The 23,879-nt window shown below is 41.2% G+C and overlaps 1 protein-coding gene across 2 annotated transcripts in view; it reads right to left on the bottom strand.

Annotated features, from left to right (window-relative positions):
• PTPRA (protein tyrosine phosphatase receptor type A) overlaps positions 1–23,879 on the bottom strand; it is a 107,351-nt gene that overhangs the window by 22,259 nt on the left and 61,213 nt on the right. For both annotated transcript variants that reach the window (XM_044295421.1, XM_044295415.1), the window contains exons 3-9: positions 15,108–15,186; positions 12,457–12,834; positions 11,378–11,401; positions 10,089–10,173; positions 8,412–8,485; positions 8,074–8,210; positions 215–305 (exon numbers count right to left, since the gene is read on the bottom strand). In XM_044295421.1, coding sequence (XP_044151356.1) covers positions 215–305; positions 8,074–8,210; positions 8,412–8,485; positions 10,089–10,173; positions 11,378–11,401; positions 12,457–12,834; positions 15,108–15,180 — 862 coding nt within the window. In that variant the 5' untranslated portion in view covers positions 15,181–15,186. The remainder of the gene's footprint in view (positions 1–214; positions 306–8,073; positions 8,211–8,411; positions 8,486–10,088; positions 10,174–11,377; positions 11,402–12,456; positions 12,835–15,107; positions 15,187–23,879) is intronic.

Here is a 23,879-nt window from a genome sequence, read left to right as displayed (position 1 = left end):
GTCTCCAGCTTTTGGGTGTAATGCAAAATGTTTGCAATCACTGACAGCAAGCGGAGGACTTGAATATCACAAAGAATTCAAACTATTTATTAGAATTTGCAGAACTTTTCATCCTCTTGGCTGTTTAAACCCTCAGATGCCACAGTCAGTAGCGACCGCCGAAGATTCTGCCGCCACACTTGGCTCAGTCTTGTAAGGGCTAATGAGCACTCACAAGGTAAGATGTTCACGTATCGGTTCTTCTCCTTGTTCTCTTCCTTCGAGGCAGCTTCACAGGTCGCTTGGATGGGACAGGCCGGCAGAGCCTAGACAATTGGAGAAAATAAATAAAAGAAAACAGACGTTTTGCATACAGTAGGAACTTTAAGGAGGACCCCCCCCCTACATCTGTCAGAGGGACCACATACAAAATTAGATTGCAGGCAGGATCCATGGACGTATATTTAAAGGGTTTCTACCACTTCGGTGTCACATATTTAGCTGTCAGACGCTAGCGATCCGCTAGTGTCTGCTCTGCCCAATCATCCTAATATAATTGCTTTTGGGGCAGCCGTTTTGCTAAAAAAAGAACTTATATTAATATGCTAATGAGCCTCTAGGTGCTATGGGGGCGTCATTAGCACCTAGAGGCTCCGTCTACCTTCAGAAACTGCCGCTGCCCAGCGCGTCCCTCCAGCCCGCCCATCTCCTCCTGAATGCGATCCTCCTTGTGAGCGTATGTATTCTGCGCATGCGCAGTGAATGTCTGACTGCTTCCCTGCTCAGACATCTCCACTGCGCCAGTTCCTCGGAGCACTATGGCGTCATCGCACAGGCGCAGTGGAGATGTCTGAGCAAGGAAGCGGTCAGACATTCACTGCGCATGCGCAGAATACATACGCTCACAAGGAGGATCGCATTCAGGAGATGGGCGGGCTGGAGGGACGCGCTGGGCGGCGGCAGTTTCTGAAGGTAGACGGAGCCTCTAGGTGCTAATGACGCCCCCATAGCACCTAGAGGCTCATTAGCATATTAATATAAGTTCTTTTTTTAGCAAAACGGCTGCCCCAAAAGCAATTATATTAGGATGATTGGGCAGAGCAGACACTAGCGGATCGCTAGCGTCTGACAGCTAAATATGTGACACCGAAGTGGTAGAAACCCTTTAAAAGGAATTCACATGTTTATTTTCCTTAGAAAATTTCATGGAGTTTGCTGCCATCTAGTGGAATTCTCTGACATAGCAGATATGGGGGGCGATATCTGTCAAAAGGAAACCAAGGGAAGGTGTCCCAGAAAAAGAGATAAAAACACTAGTAGCGTGTACATATCATATACACTACTTACTATAACCTTGCACCAGTAATATGAAAGGCGCACTCACATCTGATGCTGCACGGAACAAATGGCGATAAGTTGGTTACATGTTTAGCTTATTAATTAAAACAGCTCCTTATAGGTCACTGAGTATCAAGTACTACACAACCTCAACATATTCAAGTTAAAATTTAACCTAAATTCCCCCAAAAACATACAAAATAAAAATATATTAATCAAACTTGGGTATCTCTGGATATATGAACATACGATAAAAGTGTCGCTGGTTGTAGGATAAATAGTAACAAATACCGGTAAATGTAACGCTTCCTAAAAAACACCAAACATAAGCAGATAGTAAATGTATGAAAAATGCTAAGAAAAACCTCAAAAACGCATCTGCATTTTATATGCATTTCTCGTGTTTTGTTTATTTTTGGAAGATTCGCGTATCTCCAATTACCAAAAAGTGGTAGTATATGGATATCACGGCGGTTCAGGGGAACTTAATATCAAATCCCCAGACATAGAGCGAATTTGCGAATCACCTACAGCATAGAGTAAAAAATAAGAATAGAAAAGACAAATTACATTATAGATCAATTGCGCTGAAATCATACAAGTAGCTTCATTGCGGTAAGTGTCTATTTCGTCCCAAGTAGAGTCCGATTCACCCAGTTAGATGGCGTTAGGGGAGGTATCAAACTACCGATTCCTTATAAATAGCAAAAATAGGGGCGTTGCTCCAAGATGGAATAACGCTGGTAGTGCGAAGATAACGTATAATAACCGGGTGCTCAGACGATGGTTAGATGGTTGGTCCCAATACGTATAGTCTAATATAATCGGGAGAGTTATATCTCTTCTACCCCAATTAGTTCGGTTTTACCGTATTGTTGGCTTCAGCTTTGTATTCCACTCCCCGTCAGAGATGGATATTACCTTATCTCGGTGGATCGCCTGGTTTCAGAGCGACACGTGTTCCCCGGCGTCCCACGTGTTAGATTTGTGGGCCGGGTTAGTTGTTCAGCAAACTATCCTGATGACATCATTGTTGCTCCATCCATCCAGGATATTGAGATTAAATCTCTGCCAATATTATACGGAAGGATCAGTCTCATTGTGTCATTTTGTTGTGCAATTTTTTTTTCTTTACTTCGGCATTCCTATGGAAAAAAAATGCTGAATCCGGCATTCAGGCAAGTCTTCCGTTTTTTTTTTTGGGCCGGAGATAAAACCGTAGCATGCTGCGGTTTTATCTTTTGCCTGACTGAACTGAAGACATCCTGAACGGATTGCTCTCCATTCAGAATGCATTAGGCTATGCCTGATCAGTTCTTTTCCTGGTATAGAGCCCCTAGGACGGAACTCTATGCCGTAAGGCTGGGTTCTCACCTGAGCGTTTTACAGCGCGTACGATCGCGCTGTAAAACGTCCGACGCCCCAAGAAGTACATAAGCTTCTTTGGGGCGTCTTGTCGCGCGTTCCCGTACATAGACTTCAGCGGGAACGCGCGACAATGGGCATTCGCTTGTCTCTGTATGCGCGATTGCAAACGCCCGTACAATCGCGCATACAGAGCGCTCCATCGCGAACGCTCAGGTCTGAACCCAGCGTAAAAGAAAAACGCTAGTGTGAAAGTACCCTCAAGCTATTTCAGCATCTTGCCAGATAAATAGGACATCGTCAATGTATCGCCTCCAGAGCATCAGGCTCTTCCCCAGTAAGGCCCCTTTCACAAGGGCGAGTTTTCCGTGCGGGTGCGATCCGTGCGGCGAACGTATGGCACCCGCACTAAATCCTGACCCATTCATTTCTATGGGGCTGTGCACATGAGCGATGTTTTTAACGCATCACTTGTGCGTTCAGTTGAAATCGCAGCATGCTCTATATTTTCCGATTTTGAAGTGACGCAGGCCCCATAGAAGTGAATGGGGTGTGTGAAAATCGGATGGCATCCGCAAGAAAGTACGGATGCCGTGCGATTTGCACGCATGGTTGCTAGGAGACCATCGGGATGGAGACCCGATCATTATTATTTTCCCTTATAACATGGTTATAAGGGAAAATAATAGCATTCTGAATACAGAATGCATAGTAAACCAGCGCTAGAGGGGTTAAAAAAAAATAAAAAAAAATTTAACTCACCTTAGTCCACTTGCTCGCGAAGCCGGCATCTCCTTGTGTCTCCCCTGCGCTGAACAGGACCTGGGGTGAGCTGCTCCATTAAATACAGGTTAAGGACCTTTGATGACGTCACTCCGGTCATCACATGGTCTTTTACCATGGTGAATCACCATGGTAAAAGATCATGTGACGTACCATGTGATGACCGGAGTGACGTCATCGAAGGTCCTTAACCTGTATTTAATGGAGCAGCTCACCCCAGGTCCTGTTCATCAGCAGCGGAGACACAAGGAGATGCCAGCTTCGCGAGCAAGTGGACTAAGGTGAGTAAAATTTTTTTAAAATTTTTTTTAACCCCTCTAGCGCTGGTTTACTATGCATTCTGTATTCAGAATGCTATTATTTTCCCTTATAACCATGTTATAAGGGAAAATAATACAATCTTCAGAACATCAATCCCAAGCCCGAACTTCTATGAAGAAGTTTGGGTTTGGGTACCAAACATGCGCGATTTTTCTCACGCGAGTGCAAAACGCATGACAATGTTTTGCACTTGCGCAGAAAAAAATCGCGCATTTTCCTGCAACGCACCCGGCTCTTATCCGGGCAAAAAAACTCACGCCCGTGTGAAAGAGGCCTAAAGGTTGCACAACATCCTCTTCCCATGTTGGCATAACTGGGGGCGAATCTGGTGCCCATGGCGGTCCCTTATTGTTGTAAATAATATTCCGATTCATAAATGAAATAGTTATGTGTTAGTATCTGATGAACTTCTGCAAGAGTAAAATTAATTTGTTCTTCTTAGTTGTGTGGTATTTGCTAAGTATTTTTTGAGTGCATTTATGCCTTGTTCATGGTCTAGAACGGGGTAAAGAGACTTTACATCCAATGTTCCTATGATCCAATTTTGTTGGTATTCTAATGCTTCAAGTGTGGTGATAATATCAGTAGTGTCTTTTATATAGGAGGATTTCACAAACTGTTGTAGATTATCAATATATTGGGACAACTTGGATGTTACGGAACCAATCCCAGAAATAATTGGTCTTCCAGGTGGCTTATTTGGATTCTTGTGGATTTTGGGTAAGCAATAAAAGGCAGGTAATCTCTTGTGTTGACGTGAAGAATTTACACTCTTTCTAACAGAATACCTTTATTTATCTGAGAGTTGATGTCTACATTCTTGATCGTCATCCTCAAAATACAAAATAACGATGGCCCCTCCTTTATCAGCAGGTCTTCTTGTGATCTCTTCCATTGATTGTAATTGTTTCATTCCTTCTTTTTTTGTGTTAAATTATTAATAGTTGGATTCTTCTTAAGTTTCCTAATATCTAGCTCAACATTTGCGGAATGCTGCGATTTCTTGACCGATTTCCTTTCTAGGAAATTTTTTTAGATTTATTTTTTAATTCTGTATGTATATATTCTCCAGGTTCTGATAGTGATGAGGGTTTTTATACAATATTTTTTCAGACATAATTTTCTGATGAATTTCTCTACACCTATGTAAGTGGCAAATGTATTCATATTGGCTGTTGGTGCAAATTTTAGTCCTTTCTTTATGAAGTTATTTTGGTCTGTTGATAGTGTAACTCGACTTAAGTTAACAACTCTATCCTCTTGTTCTATCTTTTGTGTTGTCTGAATGAATAGCTTTCTTCTCCTACCCCTTCGTATCTTTCTCTTCCTTGGTATGTGTGTGGTCTGGGTGAGATCCAAGTTTCTTGCGGTGGATAATCCCATTGGTGGCGACTGTCGTCTTTGTTAGTATCTCATTGGCCGATCCCTTCTTTGGTTCACGTGTGTATTGTTGTGTCTGTGTCTCAAATTGTAGTCGTGAGTAGCGGGATGTGTCTGACCAGGTTTCCTCCCTAAAGGACGTGGAGATGTTAGTTTGTGTTTGGATCTGAGGTGCGGTGGAGTCTGATCCAAAAAAGGAGGAGTAGCAAGCGATTCATACCGGTTTGTAGATGGAATATTATACTGAGAAAGGGGAGTGTTTACATTAGTGTTTGTGTTTATTTCTCTCTTTCCTATGTTAATTTTTTTCTTTTTCTTTGCTTGAATCCCTATCATGTGAAAAATCTTGTGTATTATTGACCATGTGTTCAGTATATCTAATTGTGCGTTAGGTTTTAATTTTTTCGTCTTTTTATATATTATTTCTCGTTCCAATGTGTCTAATCCCCTACAGATTCCATCTTGCCACATAGTATAATCCTCATCTTGTGGAATTTTATCTGGCGTTTCCCTAAATTTATCAATCAGAGTCATAATTTCATCCAACAATTGTGTGCGTCTCTATTATTAATTGTACCAGTGTACGCAATTGTGTTTTCAAAAAAGGGTCCCACTCCTTTATGAATTCCTCACTATATAAATCTTGTGCTGGGTCTTTAATCAGTGTCAACCCTTTTGGTATTCGGTCCCTCTCCAAATATTGAGTGAGAGATTTTATTTCCCATCTGTGACTCGGTTGTTTGTGTAGTAGTTTCTTGAATTCTTTGAAAACCTCTGTATTGGATATAGCTGGTGCAGTGTCACCAATATTGTGTTCATCAAATGTGTATAAAGGTCCATCTTCTTACATTCGCCCTCCATACAGCTCCAAATGTCCATATTTTCCCTACTAGGAGCTCGACTGATGGGTGTACGTAATAGAAAATCAAAATAGTGGTACAGTGGCTCACTAGTTTGGAATTATGGACATAAGCAGATATTAAATGTATAAAAAATGCTAAGAAAACCCCCAAAAACACATCTGCTTTATGCATATGCGTTTTTCTTAGCATTTTTAACACATTTACTATCTGCTTATGATTGGTGTTTTTAGGAAGCGTTACATTTACCGGTATTTGTTACTATTTATCCTACAACCAGCGCCACTTTTATCATATGTTCATATATCCATAGATACCCATGTTTGATTAATATAATTCAATATTTTTTATTTTGTATGTTTTTGGGGGGGATTTAGCTTAAATTTTAACTTGCATATGTTGAGAGGTTGTGTAGTACTTGATACTCAGCGACCTATAAGGAGCTGTTTCAATAAATAAGCTAAACATGTAACCAACTTATCGCCATTTGTTCCGCGCAGCATCAGATGTGAGTGCGCCCTTCATACTTACCTGCATCTACTGAACGGCTTTGGGTGTGCCGACGACCGTGCGCCTCTGTCCATAACCAGTGAGCCACTGTACCACTATTTTTACACCAGTAATATGCATTAGCTTTCTAAACATAGAAAACCTGCATTCTCAACATGGAAAGGCTACAGTGAATAGTTTCTATATGTACATGCTAGCACACAGCTCTGTCCTCACTCCACAGAGGTGTTACACATGCAGTGCTCCAAGGATTCAGCCCCACCTCCTGGTGCTCCAACATACTTATTCGCATATGAATAAAAAACGCAGATATAAATATAAACGCACATATAAAAGAAAGGTATCAGCATGATCAACCCTACCAGAGAGCATGCCTTGTTTAATAGGGTTAATCATGCTGACCGAGGCTCTTTAAAGGGGTTTTCCAGGACTTTTATATTGATGACCTATCCTGTGTCCAGTGGTGGTTTGAAATCAGGGACCCCGGCCGATCAGCTGTTTGATAGGACACTGGTGCTCGCAGTAGCACCGCTACCTCCTCAGCTTACCAGTCACAGCGCCGTACATTGTATAGTGACCGGTCGCAGCTCAGCCCAATTCACTTCTATGCGCTCTAGACCACGTGACTGATAAACGTGATGTCACATGGCCTAGGGAAAGCTGAGAGAAGGCCACGGTGCTACTGTGAGTCCCGATGCCTTCTCGAACAGCTGATCAGCAGCGGTCCCGGGTAGGACCCCCACCGATCAGATACTGATGACCTATCCAGATGATAGCATTAATGTAATAGGGGACATCCAACACGGCACTACAACTCTCTGCACATCTTGGTGTAGTCAATAAAGATCTTGGCATCTTCGTGGTTAACAGAGGTTGTGAGGGACAGGAGTTTTGCTATCAGAGATCCCATAGTGGGAAAAGTAAAAATGTCAAAAAATAAAAATGGTTTTAATGTGGAAAATTAGTAAAAAAAAAACTAAAACAATATAGATGTAAAAGTCCCGAAGGGGGATGTGGTGACAGACTGGCTTTGAGAAGTAGTTGCTGTACCTAAGGAAGTCCACTAGATGGCAGCAAATCCTCAGCAATGTAAAAATAGACAGAAAAAGAATGGGGTACGAATGATGGCAAATACTATCGGTTCATACCCCACATTTATAAAGGAAGTGGAATGTGGTGCTGGCCAGAGATTATTTCACGTGTTGGCTGATAGCCACATATACACGATCTGTAATGAAGGTGCTCACATGGTGCGGTGCGGCCACTTTATGTGGACTTCCTCTGATTACAGGGGCCACACCTGCAGTATAAGGGGGGATGCTTTGGTAAAAAAGATAAGATGTGCACGCTTCGTCAGTAACCTCCATGTCTTATTAGGCCAGCGAATGTGAAAAATTACTTGCCTGGCGACTGCTGAAAAATTCAGCGGTTTGCAGGAGTCCCCCAGTGGGTGCAGCAGATGTTACATTTAAAGGGGCAGTAGATTTTGTCTGATCACTGGGATCCGCACCAATCAGATGTAATCCCAAACACTCACATTGAACTCTTCCCGGAAGAGCTTGTTGTCGTCGGCCATCCTGCGGTTTATCTCCTCCTCCAGCTTCTCGACGGGAAGAGGCGGGTACTTGCGGTTGGTGCTTGGAGATCTGGCCAACAGCGGCATGCTCTGAGGTTCTGCCAAACAATGAAACATTTACAAAACCCCAAAACTAAAAGTGCCAACGATAACGGCACCCCGCAGCACATCGGATATGCTCATAATCAACATTTGGTGGCCATGGACCCCCCCACCCCCTCCCCCCCTGTACTGAGCATGCCCACTCTGCCTTATGAAGACAGAATGACCAACATGATGAACATTAACACATTACTTACCCATGTCATCAGCCCTGCCATTCGACAGCCGGAAAGAATTGGAGTGACTTCCCGCTTGTTTATATTTTTTAAACCTAAAAGAAAAAAAAATTATCACATAAATATTTGGCTCAAAGAAATATTGCAAAAAGTCGTAAAATTCTAAAGTGATACAGATGTTATACTCTGCACTGGACACTAGGTGGCAGGGCAGACTGCGCTGTATTCACACTATACCAGAACCTTGCATCATCTTCCCAGGAGATAACAGACACCTTGATGATGGATTTCCATCGGAGTGCTAGAATAGTGAGTGCAGCTCTGGAGTATAATGCAGGATGTAACTGGGGATCAGTACAGGATAAGTAATGTAATGTATGTACACAGTGACTGCACCAGCAGAATAGTGAGTGCAGCTCTGGAGTATAATACAGGCTGTAACTCAGGATCAGTACAGGATAAGTAATGTGTGTACACAGTGACTCCACCAGCAGAATAGTGAGTGCAGCTCTGGAGTATAATACAGTATGTAACTCAGGATCAGTAAAGAATAAGTAATGTAATGTATGTACACAGTGACTCCACCAGCAGAATAGTGAGTGCAGCTCTGGAGTATAATACAGGATGTAACTCAGGATCAGTACAGGATAAGTAATGTATGTACACAGTGACTCCACCAGCAGAATAGTGAGTGCAGCTCTGGAGTATAATACAGTATGTAACTCAGGATCAGTAAAGAATAAGTAATGTAATGTATGTACACAGTGACTCCTCCAGCAGAATAGTGAGTGCAGCTCTGGAGTATAATGCAGGATATAACTCAGGATCAGTACAGGATAAGTAATGCAATGTATGTACACAGTGACTGCACCAGCAGAATAGTGAGTGCAGCTCTGGAGTATAATGCAGGATGTAACTCAGGATCAGTACAGGATAAGTAATGTAATGTGTGTACACAGTGACTCCACCAGCAGAATAGTGAGTGCAGCTCTGGAGTATAATACAGGATATAACTCGCTAGCTGTACAAGTTAAGCAATGCCAGGTCCCCTTTAAGCTGAATTACAATAGAAACATGCAGCTTCTGTGCTTTCTGCTGCTCTGACTGATACAAAAGAAGCAGAAATGTAATTAGTGGGAGACATTAGATAAACCTTTAGTGAGTCAGACCCGGAGAATTACAGATGGCAACATAGATTTCAAGGGGAGAAAAGAAAATCTGATCCTCTGTCAAATTAAAGGACATTTACAAGGTCGGGAGGCGCAGCCGCCTGTGAAGTCAATCATTTTCTGGCTGCTTCTTACATGAATTTACATCTAATATTTTTTAGAAAGACAGAGCACATGACAGCTACGAAGCCTGGGGTAAGAGGGAGGCCAACACCAAACTGCTCTTCTTGCTTCCTCCTCAGACTTAGCTTTCTTGTATCTACCACTAGGGGGTGCTCACTGCACAGAGATTTTACAGCTGCAACAAAATGGAACAGTAGCTGTATAAACGGTGAGCTCCCCCTGGTGGTGGCTGCCAGCAGAAAGAGTTTTATGATAGGCAAACTATCTGGAGCTGTGTGTGTGACAAAGAATTGTGATGCGAGTAATAAGAGATGACCCCTGGACTAAGATCTTGGGGTCCACCACTGGACCATTGGGTCAGGTCACTGGCCTACAGGTGATACATCATAAAAACGCCAACACTTACCGCAGCATATACAGCACTATGATGATGAAGACGATGACGAGGAGAGATGACAGCGCCACCATGACGGCTATAATGGGGGTCTCATCTGAAACAAGAAAAAATGTCCATAAACAGACTAGGACGTGTGGTATAAACATGGCAGACACAATGGCCTCCTTGTCTACCCCATCTTCTTAGACCCAACTCCTCTGCTTTCACCATAAACTGAATCTAGTTGTCACTTTTAGGTCCAAAATACTGTGCTAGCTACCTGAAGACACCACCAGAGGGAGCTCAGGAGCTTAATGTATACTGTCTTATTACAGTACGCAATCAGCTCACAAGCTCCCCCTAGCGGTGACTGCAGGTAGGCAGAATGTTAACCTATTACTGAGTCTATGCAAGGGGTGTGGAGCTCTGCAACAGTGCAATGGTGATCTGATCACTGACTAAATATCAGGAAACTCATCAGCACTGGATTTTGAAGCTCTTTTGATTTCAGTTAAAGGGAACCAGTCACGTTGAACATGGCGTCTCAGCTGCGGGCAGCGTATTATAGAGCAGGAAGAGCCGAGTAGGCAGATATTTAGTTTCACGGGAAAAGGTACAGTATTAGGCCTCAGGCATGCACCAATATGCATTTTGCAGTCCTCAAATTTAGGATCCGCAAAAAATACAGATACTGTCCTTGTTGCATCAGCATTTTTTTTCTTGACCCACTGACTTCGATGGGTCCGTGGTCCACATTTTGTGGCCATGTTCTATCATTTTTGCAGAACGGACATACGGATGCGGAAATCTCACAACATCTGTGTGCCTTCTACACCCGTGTGTCCGTTCTGCAAAAAGATTAAATATATCCCAAAAATGCGAACCACCTGAAGTCTATGGGACTGCAAAAAAAAACAAAAAAGCATCCGTATATTGTGGATCTGTAATTTGCAGAACGTAAAACAGATACATTCTTGTGCATGAGGCCTAACTTGTAATTTACCCATTTAAACTCCTGCTGATTCTGGGCTTTGGCGTCCAGGAGGCGGAGCTATCGGTGACTGACAGCTGTGTATGCACAGTCAGAGGGAAGGCTGTCAATCACTGATAGCTCCGCCTCCTGGACTCCAAAGCCCAGAATCAGCAGGAGTTTAAATGGGTAAATTACAAGTTTTACTGAATCTTTTCCCATAAAACTATATATCAATCTGCTCAGCTCCCCCTGCTCTATAACACGCTGTATTTTAAAGGGAACCAAGAAAATGCCCCCCTTGCAGAGCCATTCACACTGCCTGCTTCTTTAACTAATTGGGACTTACCTTGACCTTCTTCCTCCGGGGAGCCTGAGAAAAGAAATTGCAAGAAAGGAACAATCAGATATTGGGACAGATAATGGCAAATATCTGACGGTTCACAACACAAACTAATACCAACCACACACAGAAGTCACTCATCTATAGGGGCCGGGAGCTCATATACCGGGAACCGGGGAAGGAGGTGGAGTGGGGTGTTACTCAGTAATGTAATGTATGTACACAGTGACTGCACCAGCAGAATAGTGAGTGCTGCTCTGGAGTATAATACAGGATGTAACTCAGGATCAGTACAGGATAAGTAATGTAATGTATGTACACAGTGACTCCTCCAGCAGAATAGTGAGTGCAGCTCTGGAGTATAATACAGGATGTAACTCAGGATCAGTACAGGATAAGTAATGTAATGTATGTACACAGTGACTGCACCAGCAGAATAGTGAGTGCAGCTCTGGGGTATAATACAGGATGTAACTGAGGATCAGTACAGGATAAGTAATGTAATGTATGTACACAGTAACTCCACCAGCAGAATAGTGAGTGCAGCTCTGGAGTATAATACAGGATGTAACTCAGGATCAGTACAGGATAAGTAATGTAATGTATGTACACAGTGACTCCACCAGCAGAATAGTGAGTGCAGCTCTGGAGTATAATACAGGATCTAACTCAGGATCAGTACAGGATAAGTAATGTAATGTATGTACACAGTGACTCCACCAGCAGAATAATGAGTGCAGCTCTGGAGTATAATACAGGATCTAACTCCGGATCAGTACAGGATAAGTAATGTAATGTATGTACACAGTGACTCCACCAGCAGAATAGTGAGTGCAGCTCTGGAGTATAATACAGGATGTAACTCAGAATCAGTACAGGATAAGTAATGTAATGTACACGGTGACTGCACCAGCAGAATAGTGAGTGCAGCTCTGGAGTATAATACAGGATGTAACTTAGGATCATTACAGGATAAGTAATGTAATGTATGTACACAGTGACTCCACCAGCAGAATAGTGAGTGCAGCTCTGGGGTATAATACAGGATGTAACTGCAGGAAATCATTACACTTTCCAGTTGTTACCTGTGGCTGTGAAGCCTTCATCGGTTGAGAATTTCCAGGTTGGACTTGATTCTGGGATGTTCTCCAAAGTTGTTCTTTCATCAATGATGGGGATGACTGGAGTGCTTGTTCCACTGACGGGGCTGACGGTGGTGGCATGAGCAGTGACATTATCAAACACTGTGTGGTTACTGGAGTCTGTGTCGTTGATGGTGGGGATGTTGTGGGTAACATTGGAGGTAGGGGCGACGATGATTGCGGCAGTGGTTGTAGCGATGAAGGGGTCCAACTTAGGGTTTGTACCATCAGGGCTGGCACCGCTGCCTGTGCTCGGCAGCACCCGGGGGATCTGTTGCGTGGCGCTGGACGTAGCATTCAGAAGGTCTGCAGTGGGGGTAACTAAGGAAAAAAGAAGAATGGAATAAATGAACCGAAAAATGCAACACAACTGATCTGAGAAATTGTTTAAAAGGGTTGGACGAATCCTCTATATTTTGCTGGTCCCCATCGGGGGGGCGTCCATTGACCTCTAGCAGACAGCAGCAGCTGGGCATGGCTGATAGAAGGGAGATGTTCAGGATACTCCTTCCTTCTTTGTGTTCCCTTTTCAACCCCATTTGTTTTTAGTTTTTCAGCCTAAGCAGCTAAAAATTCTGTGCAGAATATTTTCTTACATCTTAATAGCGGTCGGAGCTTCGATACTGTCATACAGACCTCTAAACACCCAGCACAGCTACAGAACTAATAATAAAACCTAACTTCCTGCAGCCACCACTAGAGGGAGCTCACTACATACCATTCATACAGAACGTTGACACTTAGAGGACATTGAGATTTTCAGTTTTTTGAGCTTTTATTTTTCACTCCCCGCCTTCGCAGAGTCATCACTTTTTTCTTTTTCCATTCACATGGCCTTATGATGGCTTATTTTTTGCGGGACAAATTGTACTTTCTATTGGCACCATTTATGGTCTCATACAATGTAGTGTGAAACAAATTCTAAATGGGGTGGAAACCCAATTCTGACACTTTTTAATGGGTTTTCTTTTACTATAATGTAACAGGTTCCCCGATCTCAGCCGGGGAACGCTGTTACGGGTGCGCTGTGGCCACATTTAAATGTGTGCGATCAGCCACAGGTGTCTGCTGTTTTAAACAGCAGAAATCTGTCAGCTTCCACGCCCATGGTGCCAGCTTCCACCATACATATACGGTGGAGGTGGCAAAGGGGTTAAAACAACTTGCAAGGAGCTCCCTCTAGTGGTGGTCCATGGAAGTGAGAATTCTTTTAACTTCATCTCGGCAGCAGATTGGAGCTCTGTATCCCGCTTTCAATTAAACATTGGTGGCTTCAAATCAGAGGGGTGAACTGGCACACGACTTGTTCCCCTAAGACTGTAGAGTGGACAGTCATGATATAAAAGGTGACATTTTAATTTAGAGTTTAGGATGAAATCTAGAAAGAAGATATGCAAATGAGCTCTTGGCAACCTCGGCCTTTGTCCAGAGCAGATAGTACTGGCTTAACTAGGTGAGAGGCTGAGGTCAGGATTTCGGGGGTACTATGTCCTTACGGAGAGCGCCTTAAATCGGTGTGAGGACTTTTATAGGCCATACATGCTCCTCTCGAAGAAAGTATAAAAGTAACAAGGGGCAATCGAAACAGCTGTCTGCAGATGAGATGCTGGCTTATTTAATATCAGAGTCATGTCTCAAGGCCTGTTTAAAGGGTTGAACACTGACTTCTAGGAAAGCTGCGTTACATCTGGTGACAGAGACAGAGCTGGTTAGGAGCTCATTTGCATCCCTTTCTTCCCAGAATCCCAGAGGAGAATGTATGGCCTATAAGAGTCCTCACGCCAATTAAAGCGATCTCCATAAGGAGGGATGGTACCACCCGAATTAAATATATTAATCCAACATTTTGTGAATTGCGTTAAACGATGCGGCTCCTTTAAGTCCCATACTTCCTCAGCATTTACATGACGGGGAAATATTCCACTGGGCTGAACGCCGACCCCTGTCACCTCCAGGCTAGAAGCTTCAGTCAAGCAGGGTCAAATATTTGCTGCGTCGTATCCATAGCCTCAGGTCCTCCTTCGAGAAGGAGCAGGTACTCAGAGGCCGACCAGCAGGTACCATGTGAGTTTCCTTCTATGCAGATACCCAGCTCACAGTGTTTAGAGGTGGCGATATCCCACTTCTATTCACCAGTCCAGAATCTCCATCTTATACCATTACTGGCTGTGAATGCAACATGCTCTGTGCAAGGAAACAGTCAGCAAGAAGGATAGTTGCTGCTGACAGATCTTTGAGATTTTAGAGGGTCTTTCTTTTATTCTAAATACAGCTCGAGTAACATGCTTAGCTCATGAGCCAGGGTGGAGACCCACAGGTCATTCACTGCAGGGCATCATATTGCACCCAACAGATCTGTCAACAGCAGCTTGCTGATAGTTTCCTAGTAAAATATGTTCTGTTGGAGGCATAATACTTTAGATCAACTCTACCAGGATAAACTCAGATGAGCGATCAACATGAAAAGTCAACTCTTGCTCAGGCATGCCATTCCTTCTCTGTTGGTTGCAGGTCTTTGAAAAGGAGGCTCCGTCAAGTTCTGGACATTTGGGGATTAGGTAGAACCCAAAATGACGGCAGTGTTCGCTACTCACCGAGGGTGAAGTTCTCAGCCACCATGCAGGCCACGGAGCAGACCAGCAGGAGGAGGACATGCCAGGAAGTCATGATACTCTGCAAAACATACAAGAGGGAAAGATGAACACTGGAGGCCTCCAACCAAGTCCTGCAGATACAGACCACAGATGACTGACTTGAGGGTCAGCTTAAAGGGAATCTCTAGGGCTAAGCACTACTGACCACTTACATACATGTCAGGTATGAACATGTATATATATAAGGATAGTAACATGTTAACATGGTGTCCCAGAATATGGTGACAGAATGGGAGAGGAACCGCGTGAAGAACTGCAAGCAGAGGAGCTCCTTAAAAGGGCATCTGTCAGCAGTTTTGTACCTATGACACTGGCTGACCCATTACATGTGCGCTTGGCAGCTGAAGACATCTGTATTGGTCCCATGTTCATATGTGCCCGCATTGCTGAGAAAAATTATGATTTAGTATATGCAAATGAGCCTCTAGGAGCAACGGGGGCGTTGCTGTTACACCTAGAAGCTCTGATCTCTCTGCAAGTGCTGCGCCCTTTCCATTTTGATTGACAGGGACAGGTGTGATGAGGATTTCCCTGTCTATTAGGCCTCATGCACACGACCGTTGTTTTATTCCGTGTCCGTTGTGCAGTTTTTTACGTGATTTTCTGCGGACCCATTAACTTTCAATGGGTCCGTTGAAAACTCGGCTAATGCACCGTTTTTCATCCGCCTCAGTCAAAAAAAATATAACCTGTCCTATTATTTTCGCGGAAAACGGTTCGCGGACCCATTCAAGTCAATGGGACCGCTAAAAAACACATGTACAAGAATATAACTACTATAATACTGCCTCCTATGTACAAGAATATAACTACTATAATACTGCCTCCTATGTACAAGAATATAACTACTATAATACTGCTCCTATGTACAGGAATATAACTACTATAATACTGCCTCCTATGTACAAGAATATAACTACTATAATACTGCTCCTATGTACAATAATATAACTACTATAATACTGCCTCCTATGTACAAGAATATAACTACTATAATACTGCCTCCTATGTACAAGAATATAACTACTATAATACTGCCTCCTATGTACAAGAATATAACTACTATAATACTGCTCCTATGTACAGGAATATAACTACTATAATACTGCCTCCTATGTACAAGAATATAACTACTATAATACTGCTCCTATGTACAATAATATAACTACTATAATACTGCCTCCTATGTACAAGAATATAACTACTATAATACTGCCTCCTATGTACAAGAATATAACTAGTATAATACTGCTCCTATGTACAAGAATATAACTAGTATAATACTGCTCCTATGTACAGGAATATAACTACTATAATACCGCTCCTATGTACAAGAATATAACTACTATAATACTGCCTCCTATGTACAAGAATATAACTACTATAATACTGCTCCTATGTACAAGAATATAACTACTATAATACTGCTCCTATGTACAAGAATATAACTACTATAATACTGCTCCTATGTACAAGAATATAACTACTATAATACTGCTCCTATGTACAAGAATATAACTACTATAATACTGCTCCTATGTACAGGAATATAACTACTATAATACTGCCTCCTATGTACAAGAATATAACTACTATAATACTGCTCCTATGTACAAGAATATAACTACTATAATACTGCCCCCTATGTACAAGAGTATAACTACTATAATACTGCTCCTATGTACAAGAATATAACTACTATAATACTGCTCCTATGTACAAGAATATAACTACTATAATACTGCTCCTATGTACAAGAATATAACTACTATAATACTGCTCCTATGTACAGGAATATAACTACTATAATACTGCCTCCTATGTACAAGAATATAACTACTATAATACTGCTCCTATGTACAAGAATATAACTACTATAATACTGCTCCTATGTACAAGAATATAACTACTATAATACTGCTCCTGTGTATAAGAATATAACTACTATAATACTGCCTCCTATGTACAAGAATATAACTACTATAATACTGCCTCCTATGTACAAGAATATAACTACTATAATACTGCTCCTATGTACAAGAATATAACTACTATAATACTGCCTCCTATGTACAAGAATATAACTACTATAATACTGCCTCCTATGTACAAGAATAAAACTACTATAATACTGCTCCTATGTACAAGAATATAACTACTATAATACTGCTCCTATGTACAAGAATATAACTACTATAATACTGCCTCCTATGATTAATACTGAGGGGTCTATGGTGGTTTTTTCAAATAGAAACACTGCCGTTTCCGTCCCCTTGCAGTGAGCTTGCTCCTGGTTCGGTGTAGCGGTGATTCTTTGAGCGGTGGGTGTAATAATACACTGTTAATCTCTTTTGAGTCTAATCTGAACCTTTTGAAACAAAAGCCTAATTTATGCAGATGAATGTGCTTGACACTGTAACGGTGGATGCTATTCTCCAGGAAGAATCATTTTCTCTGAAGTAATAAATCTCATTTATATGTAAATGAGTCACATGGTACAGGAGAGCCGCAGTCTCCAAGACGCCTTGTATTGTGTACCCGACAACATCTGATCAACTAAGAAACCATGGCGTGAATATTAGAATAATGGCTGCTGATTGTGGGAATGACGGCCCCATTCTCTGCGTCTGTGGGAGACTCATTTATTCCTCCCAGTGATTACACTGCCGAGGGACCAGCAAATTGCAGGCACCTTACAAAGATGTCAGAGGGGCGATTGAAAATCTCACAGGAGCCGGGCAGACCCTACTGGGGGATGTCAGCACAAGAGGGGCTTGTACGCATCTCAATCCTGTCACATCTAATATGGGTACAGAATTCAAACTAGAAATGTACAGGCGGTATTATAGTAGTTGCATTCTTGTACATAGGAGCAGTATTATAGTAGTTGCATTCTTGTACATAGGAGCAGTATTATAGTAGTTGCATTCTTGTACATAGGTGCAGTATTATAGTAGTTATATTCTTGTACATAGGGGCAGTATTATAGTAGTTATATTCTTGTACACAGGAGCAGTATTATAGTAGTCATATTCTTGTACACAGGAGCAGTATTATAGTAGTTATATTCTTGTACATAGGAGCAGTATTATAGTAGTTATATTCTTGTACATAGGAGCAGTATTATAGTAGTTATATTCTTGTACATAGGAGCAGTATTATAGTAGTTATATTCTTGTACATAGGAGCAGTATTATAGTAGTTGCATTCTTGTACATAGGAGCAGTATTACAGTAGTTATATTCTTGTATGTAGGAGCAGTATTATAGTAGATATATTCTTGTACATAGGAGCAGTATTATAGTAGTTATATTCTTGTACATAGGAGCAGTATTATAGCAGTTATATTCTTGTACATAGGAGCAGTATTATAGTAGTTATATTCTTGTACATAGGAGCAGTATTATAGTAGTTATATTCTTGTACATAGGAGCAGTATTATAGTAGTTATATTCTTGTACATAGGAGGCAGTATTATAGTAGTTATATTCTTGTACATAGGAGGCAGTATTCTAGTAGTTATATTCTTGTATATAGGAGGCAGTATTATAGTAGTTATTTTCTTTACATAGAGCAGTATTACAGTAATTATATACTTGTACATAAGATCAGTATTATAGTAGTTCTATTTCCGTACATATGATAGCAGTATTACAGTACTTATATTGTTGTATGTAGGTTTTCTGGTGTAAATGATGGAAATCTAAGCCAGCTACGAGCTAGTCTCATGGACTCCAGGAGGATGCACTTATTTTATGATGCGGAGTGTGATTCATTATAAATTAAGTGCATCCTCCAGTAGCACAGAGGATATAAAGATCGGCAAGGTAAATGTATGTTTTGCTATACCTCCCCCTTTGTGTCCAATAAATCCCATGGATCGACATAATAGAATTCTTATTCTAGGGACGCTAGTATTCTAGTCTCCCATGTCCACACTTCTCCTGATCCGCCACTAGATGGCACTGCTCTGCTGCTGAATGGAGAGGACTCAGGAAACCTCTGCAGTATGACATATAGAATACAGACCTCACATAATAATGGCGGCTGCTGCGTCCTACATTTATATGACTGCAGGAAAATACTGGAAAATGACAGAATCAGAGCCGTGGACCCCTGAGGATCCCTTTTCAAAGGGTCCAGTCAGAAACTGAAAAATGAGGGTGGGGTAATTCATTGTGTGAATTGTACGTTTTCAATTGCAAAATACTGCGGCAAGCCACAGATGCGAAAAAATAAAATAAAAAATAAATAAAAATATGGGACTTATTCCTTTTTTCGCGGCTCTTGACAAAAAAAAAAAAGTGGGTGGGGTTAATGGGTAGGGGGTGGGGCTAATTTTGATTCATGCAGGATTTTAAATTTACGCCATATTAAATGCCAGTCTACCGTCATTCCTGCGGTTTATTTCTTTAAAAAATAGCGCCCGCGTCTGTTAACGGACTGCAGTGAATGGGATGGAGCTGCAATACCGCACACAAGCTGCAGGCGCGTGTGGCGCCGTTTTAAAAGAGGTTCATCTAATTCTCAACAATTCCTTTAATTTTTCACTACCCAAATGGATGCTCAGAGACCCCCAGTGACGCCATCGATGGGGAGTCCGGAGTGGTACGCTTTACCTGCACCGATACATTGTAACAAACAGGGGAGCAATTTGAGCTGATTAAATATTTAAATCACAGAGTATGATCTAGGCTGGAGACAACTGTGACAAACCTCCAGCTGCGAGTAATAGCAGGTCATTGGATGCAAAGAAGAATGTTCCCATTCACTGACAGCAAACAGGATTCTACAAAAATAAAGCTGAAGCAGTTTTGTAGAGTTCTGCTTGCTGTCAATGAATGAGGATTGATTCAAATATCATCATGGAAATGCTACAGGCTAGGTTTCTGTTCTAGGCAAAGAATATGCCGTGGGGTTACTGTCCCTTTAAGACTTCGAAGAAAGAAAAAACAAGCGTCATTACGCTACACCCCCTCCTGTACTCCCATCATCCACCTGTGGGAGTCACAACCTCTGAATGAATCGATGCAGCTATACATGTATTTCCTTATGAATGGACCCTTGCAGTCATCGCCGTGCCCAGCAGGGGGAGGCAGCGCGCCGGTAATCTCCATGTATGGAGCAGGAAGTCCAGCTCTGCAGTGAAGGGCAGCGCTATCACAACTTAAATCCCAGTTACCATGGCAACGCTCTGCTCCAGTAAAGCGGATTATTTTTCTTAATTAAATATTTCAGCCTTCGACGTCCCTTTACTTTTTTTTTCTTCATTTTTGCCCAAGTGTTAAAAAAAAATAAAAAAATAAAAAATTATATTCAATGAGTAGAAAACGCATTTTCTGTAGATGTGGCCTGAATGTCAACACAGCGGAGGCTCCGGCGACGCCACGGAGAGCAGATAACTGTGGAAACCACCGCAAACTGTACTGAAGAAAGAGACGGTTTTCCTATTATATGTAATGTTCAGTACTGGAGAGATATCTAGTAAAAAACAAAAATATACTGCAAACCACTGCACTGCGCCACCGCACATCAAGATACACTTATATACAAAGCAACAAACCGCGATACCGCAAGGGACACGACATCATATGCTGCGGGCGGAAACATTACATATATATTCTGTTACATAGGAGCAGTATTATAGTAGTTATATTCTTGTACATAGGAGCAGTATTAAAGCAGTTATATTCTTGTACATAGGGGCAGTATTATAGTAGTTATATCCTTGTACATAGGAGCAGTATTATAGTAGTTATATTCTTGTACATAGGAGGCAGTATTATAGTAGTTATATTCTTGTACATAGGAGGCAGTATTATAGTAGTTATATTCTTGTACATAGGAGGCAGTATTATAGTAGTTATATTCTTGTACATAGGAGGCAGTATTATAGTAGTTATATTCTTGTACATAGGAGCAGTATTATAGTAGTTATATTATTTTACATAGGAGGCAGTTATTTAGTAGTTATATTCTTGTACATAGGAGGCAGTATTATAGCAGTTATATTCTTGTACATAGGAGGCAGTATTATAGTAGTTATATTCTTGTACATAGTAGCAGTATTATAGTAGTTATATTATTGTACATAGGAGGGCAGTATTATAGTAGTTATATTCTTGTACATAGGAGGCAGTATTATAGTAGTTATATTCTTGTACATAGGAGCAGTATTATAGTAGTTATATTCTTGTACATAGGAGCAGTATTATATTAGTTATATTCCTTGTACATAGGAGCGTATTAATAGTAGTTATATCTTGTACATAGGAGGCAGTATATAGTAGTTATATTCTTGTACATAGGAGCAGTATTATAGTAGTTATATTCTTGTACATAGGAGGCAGTATTATAGTAGTTTCTATTCTTGTACATAGGAGGCAGTATTATAGTAGTTATATTCTTGTACATAGGAGGCAGTATTATAGTAGTTTATATTCTTGGTACATAGGAGGCAGTATTATAGTAGTTATATTCTTGTACATAGGAGGCAGTATTATAGTAGTTATATTCTTGTACATAGGAGGCAGTATTATAGTAGTTATATTCTTGTATATAGGAGCAGTATATAGTAGTTATATTCTTGTACATAGGAGCAGTATTATAGTAGTTATATTCTTGTACATAGGAGCAGTATTATAGTAGTTATATTCTTGTACATAGGAGCAGTATTATAGTAGTTATATTCTTGTACATAGGAGCAGTATTATAGTAGTTATATTCTGTACATAGGAGCAGTATTATAGTAGTTATATTCTTGTACATAGGAGGCAGTATTATAGTAGTTATATTCTGTACATAGGAGGCAGTATTATAGTAGTTATATTCTTGTACATAGGAGGCAGTATTATAGTAGTTATATTCTTGTACATAGGAGGCAGTATTATAGTAGTTATATTCTTGTACATAGGAGGCAGTATTATAGTAGTTATATTCTTGTATATAGGAGCAGTATTATAGTAGTTATATTCTTGTATATAGGAGCAGTATTATAGTAGTTATATTCTTGTACATAGGAGCAGTATTATAGTAGTTATATTCTTGTACATAGGAGCAGTATTATAGTAGTTATATTCTTGTACATAGGAGCAGTATTATAGTAGTTATATTCTTGTACATAGGAGCAGTATTATAGTAGTTATATTCTTGTACATAGGAGGCAGTATTATAGTAGTTATATTCTTGTACATAGGAGGCAGTATTATAGTAGTTATATTCTTGTAAATACAGTTGAGTTCAAAATAATAGCAGTCAGACATCACTAACCTGATCAATCGCTGTTTTTGGTAGAAATGATATTTCTACATGGCAAATGATTTACCAGCAGGTGTAGTAGAGTAATAGAAACCCAACAGACGCAACAGTCATGACATGCATGCTGCTCATTCTGTGTAATTAAATCAAGGGACATGTTCAAAATAATAGCAGTGTGGAGTTCAATGAGTGAGGTCATTCATTCTTTGAAAAACAGGTGGCAATTATTGCCCTCATTTAAGGAAGGATGGCAGCGAATGTTGTACTTGCTGGTTACAGTGCATTTCTCTCTGAAATTCTGAGGAAAATGGGTCGTTCCAGACATTGTTCAGAAGAACAGCGTACCTTGATTAAAAAGTTGATTGGAAAGGGGAAAACATATAAAGAAGTGCAGAAAGTGATAGGCTGCTCAGCTAAAATGATCACAAATGCTTTAAAATGGCAACCAAAACCTGATAGATGTGGAAGAAAGCGAAAAACTACCATTCGAATGAATAGAAGAATAGCCAAAATGGCAAGGACTCAACAATCGGCTCCAGGAAGATGAAAGAAGGTGTAAAGTTCCCTGTGAGTCCTGTTACAAGTAGAAGACGCCTCTGTGAAGCCGAGCGATCTGCAAGAAGCCCCCGCAAAGTCCCACTGTTAGAATAAAGACATGCGCTGAAGAGGTTACAATCTGCCACAGAGCACATTGACGGTCTAAAGAGACATTCTGTGGACTGATGGAAGTAAGATTGTTCTTTTTGGGCCTAGTGGCCGGAGACAGTTTGTCAGACGACCCCCAAACACTGAATTCCAGCCACAGTGCACTGTGAAGACAGGGAAGCATGGTGGACCAGCATCATGATATGGGGATGTTCTCAGACTACGGTGTGGGGCCTATTTATCGCAGACCAGGGATCATGGATCAGTGTGAATACATCAGAATACTGGAAGAGGTTATGCTGCCTTATGCTGAAGAGGAAATGCCCTTGAAATGGGTCTTCCAACAAGACAACGACCCCAAACACACCAGTAAACGGGCAACATCTTGGTTCCAGACCAACAAGATTGACGTTATGGAGCGGCCGGCCCAATCCCCGGATCTTAATCCAATAGAAAACTTGTGGGGTGACATCAAAAATGCCGTTTCTGAGGCAAAACCAAGAAATAGAGAAGAACAGTGGAATGTAGTCCAATCATCCTGGGCTGGAGAACCTGTCCACAGGGGCAGAAGGTGGTGACTCCGAGCAGCACAGACGTCCAGCAGTTCTCAGAGACAGCGGTCATACAACTAAGTATTAGTGACGGGATTCAGAGGAAAAGCTAAATCTTCAAACATTTCTCAGTTTATATAGTGAGTGTCTGAGTTTGTAAAGAAGAATACAAACACTGCTATTTTTTTGAACAGTCAAATATTCACTTTTCTTAAATTTTTTTAGAGCAACAACACAAATTTGATATATTTTTCTTCAT

This window comes from Bufo gargarizans, chromosome 1 (assembly GCF_014858855.1).
Source record: "Bufo gargarizans isolate SCDJY-AF-19 chromosome 1, ASM1485885v1, whole genome shotgun sequence".
Lineage (NCBI taxonomy): Eukaryota > Metazoa > Chordata > Amphibia > Anura > Bufonidae > Bufo > Bufo gargarizans.
Note: the sequence above shows the minus strand (reverse complement) of the source record. Positions and strands in the feature narration are given on the sequence as shown.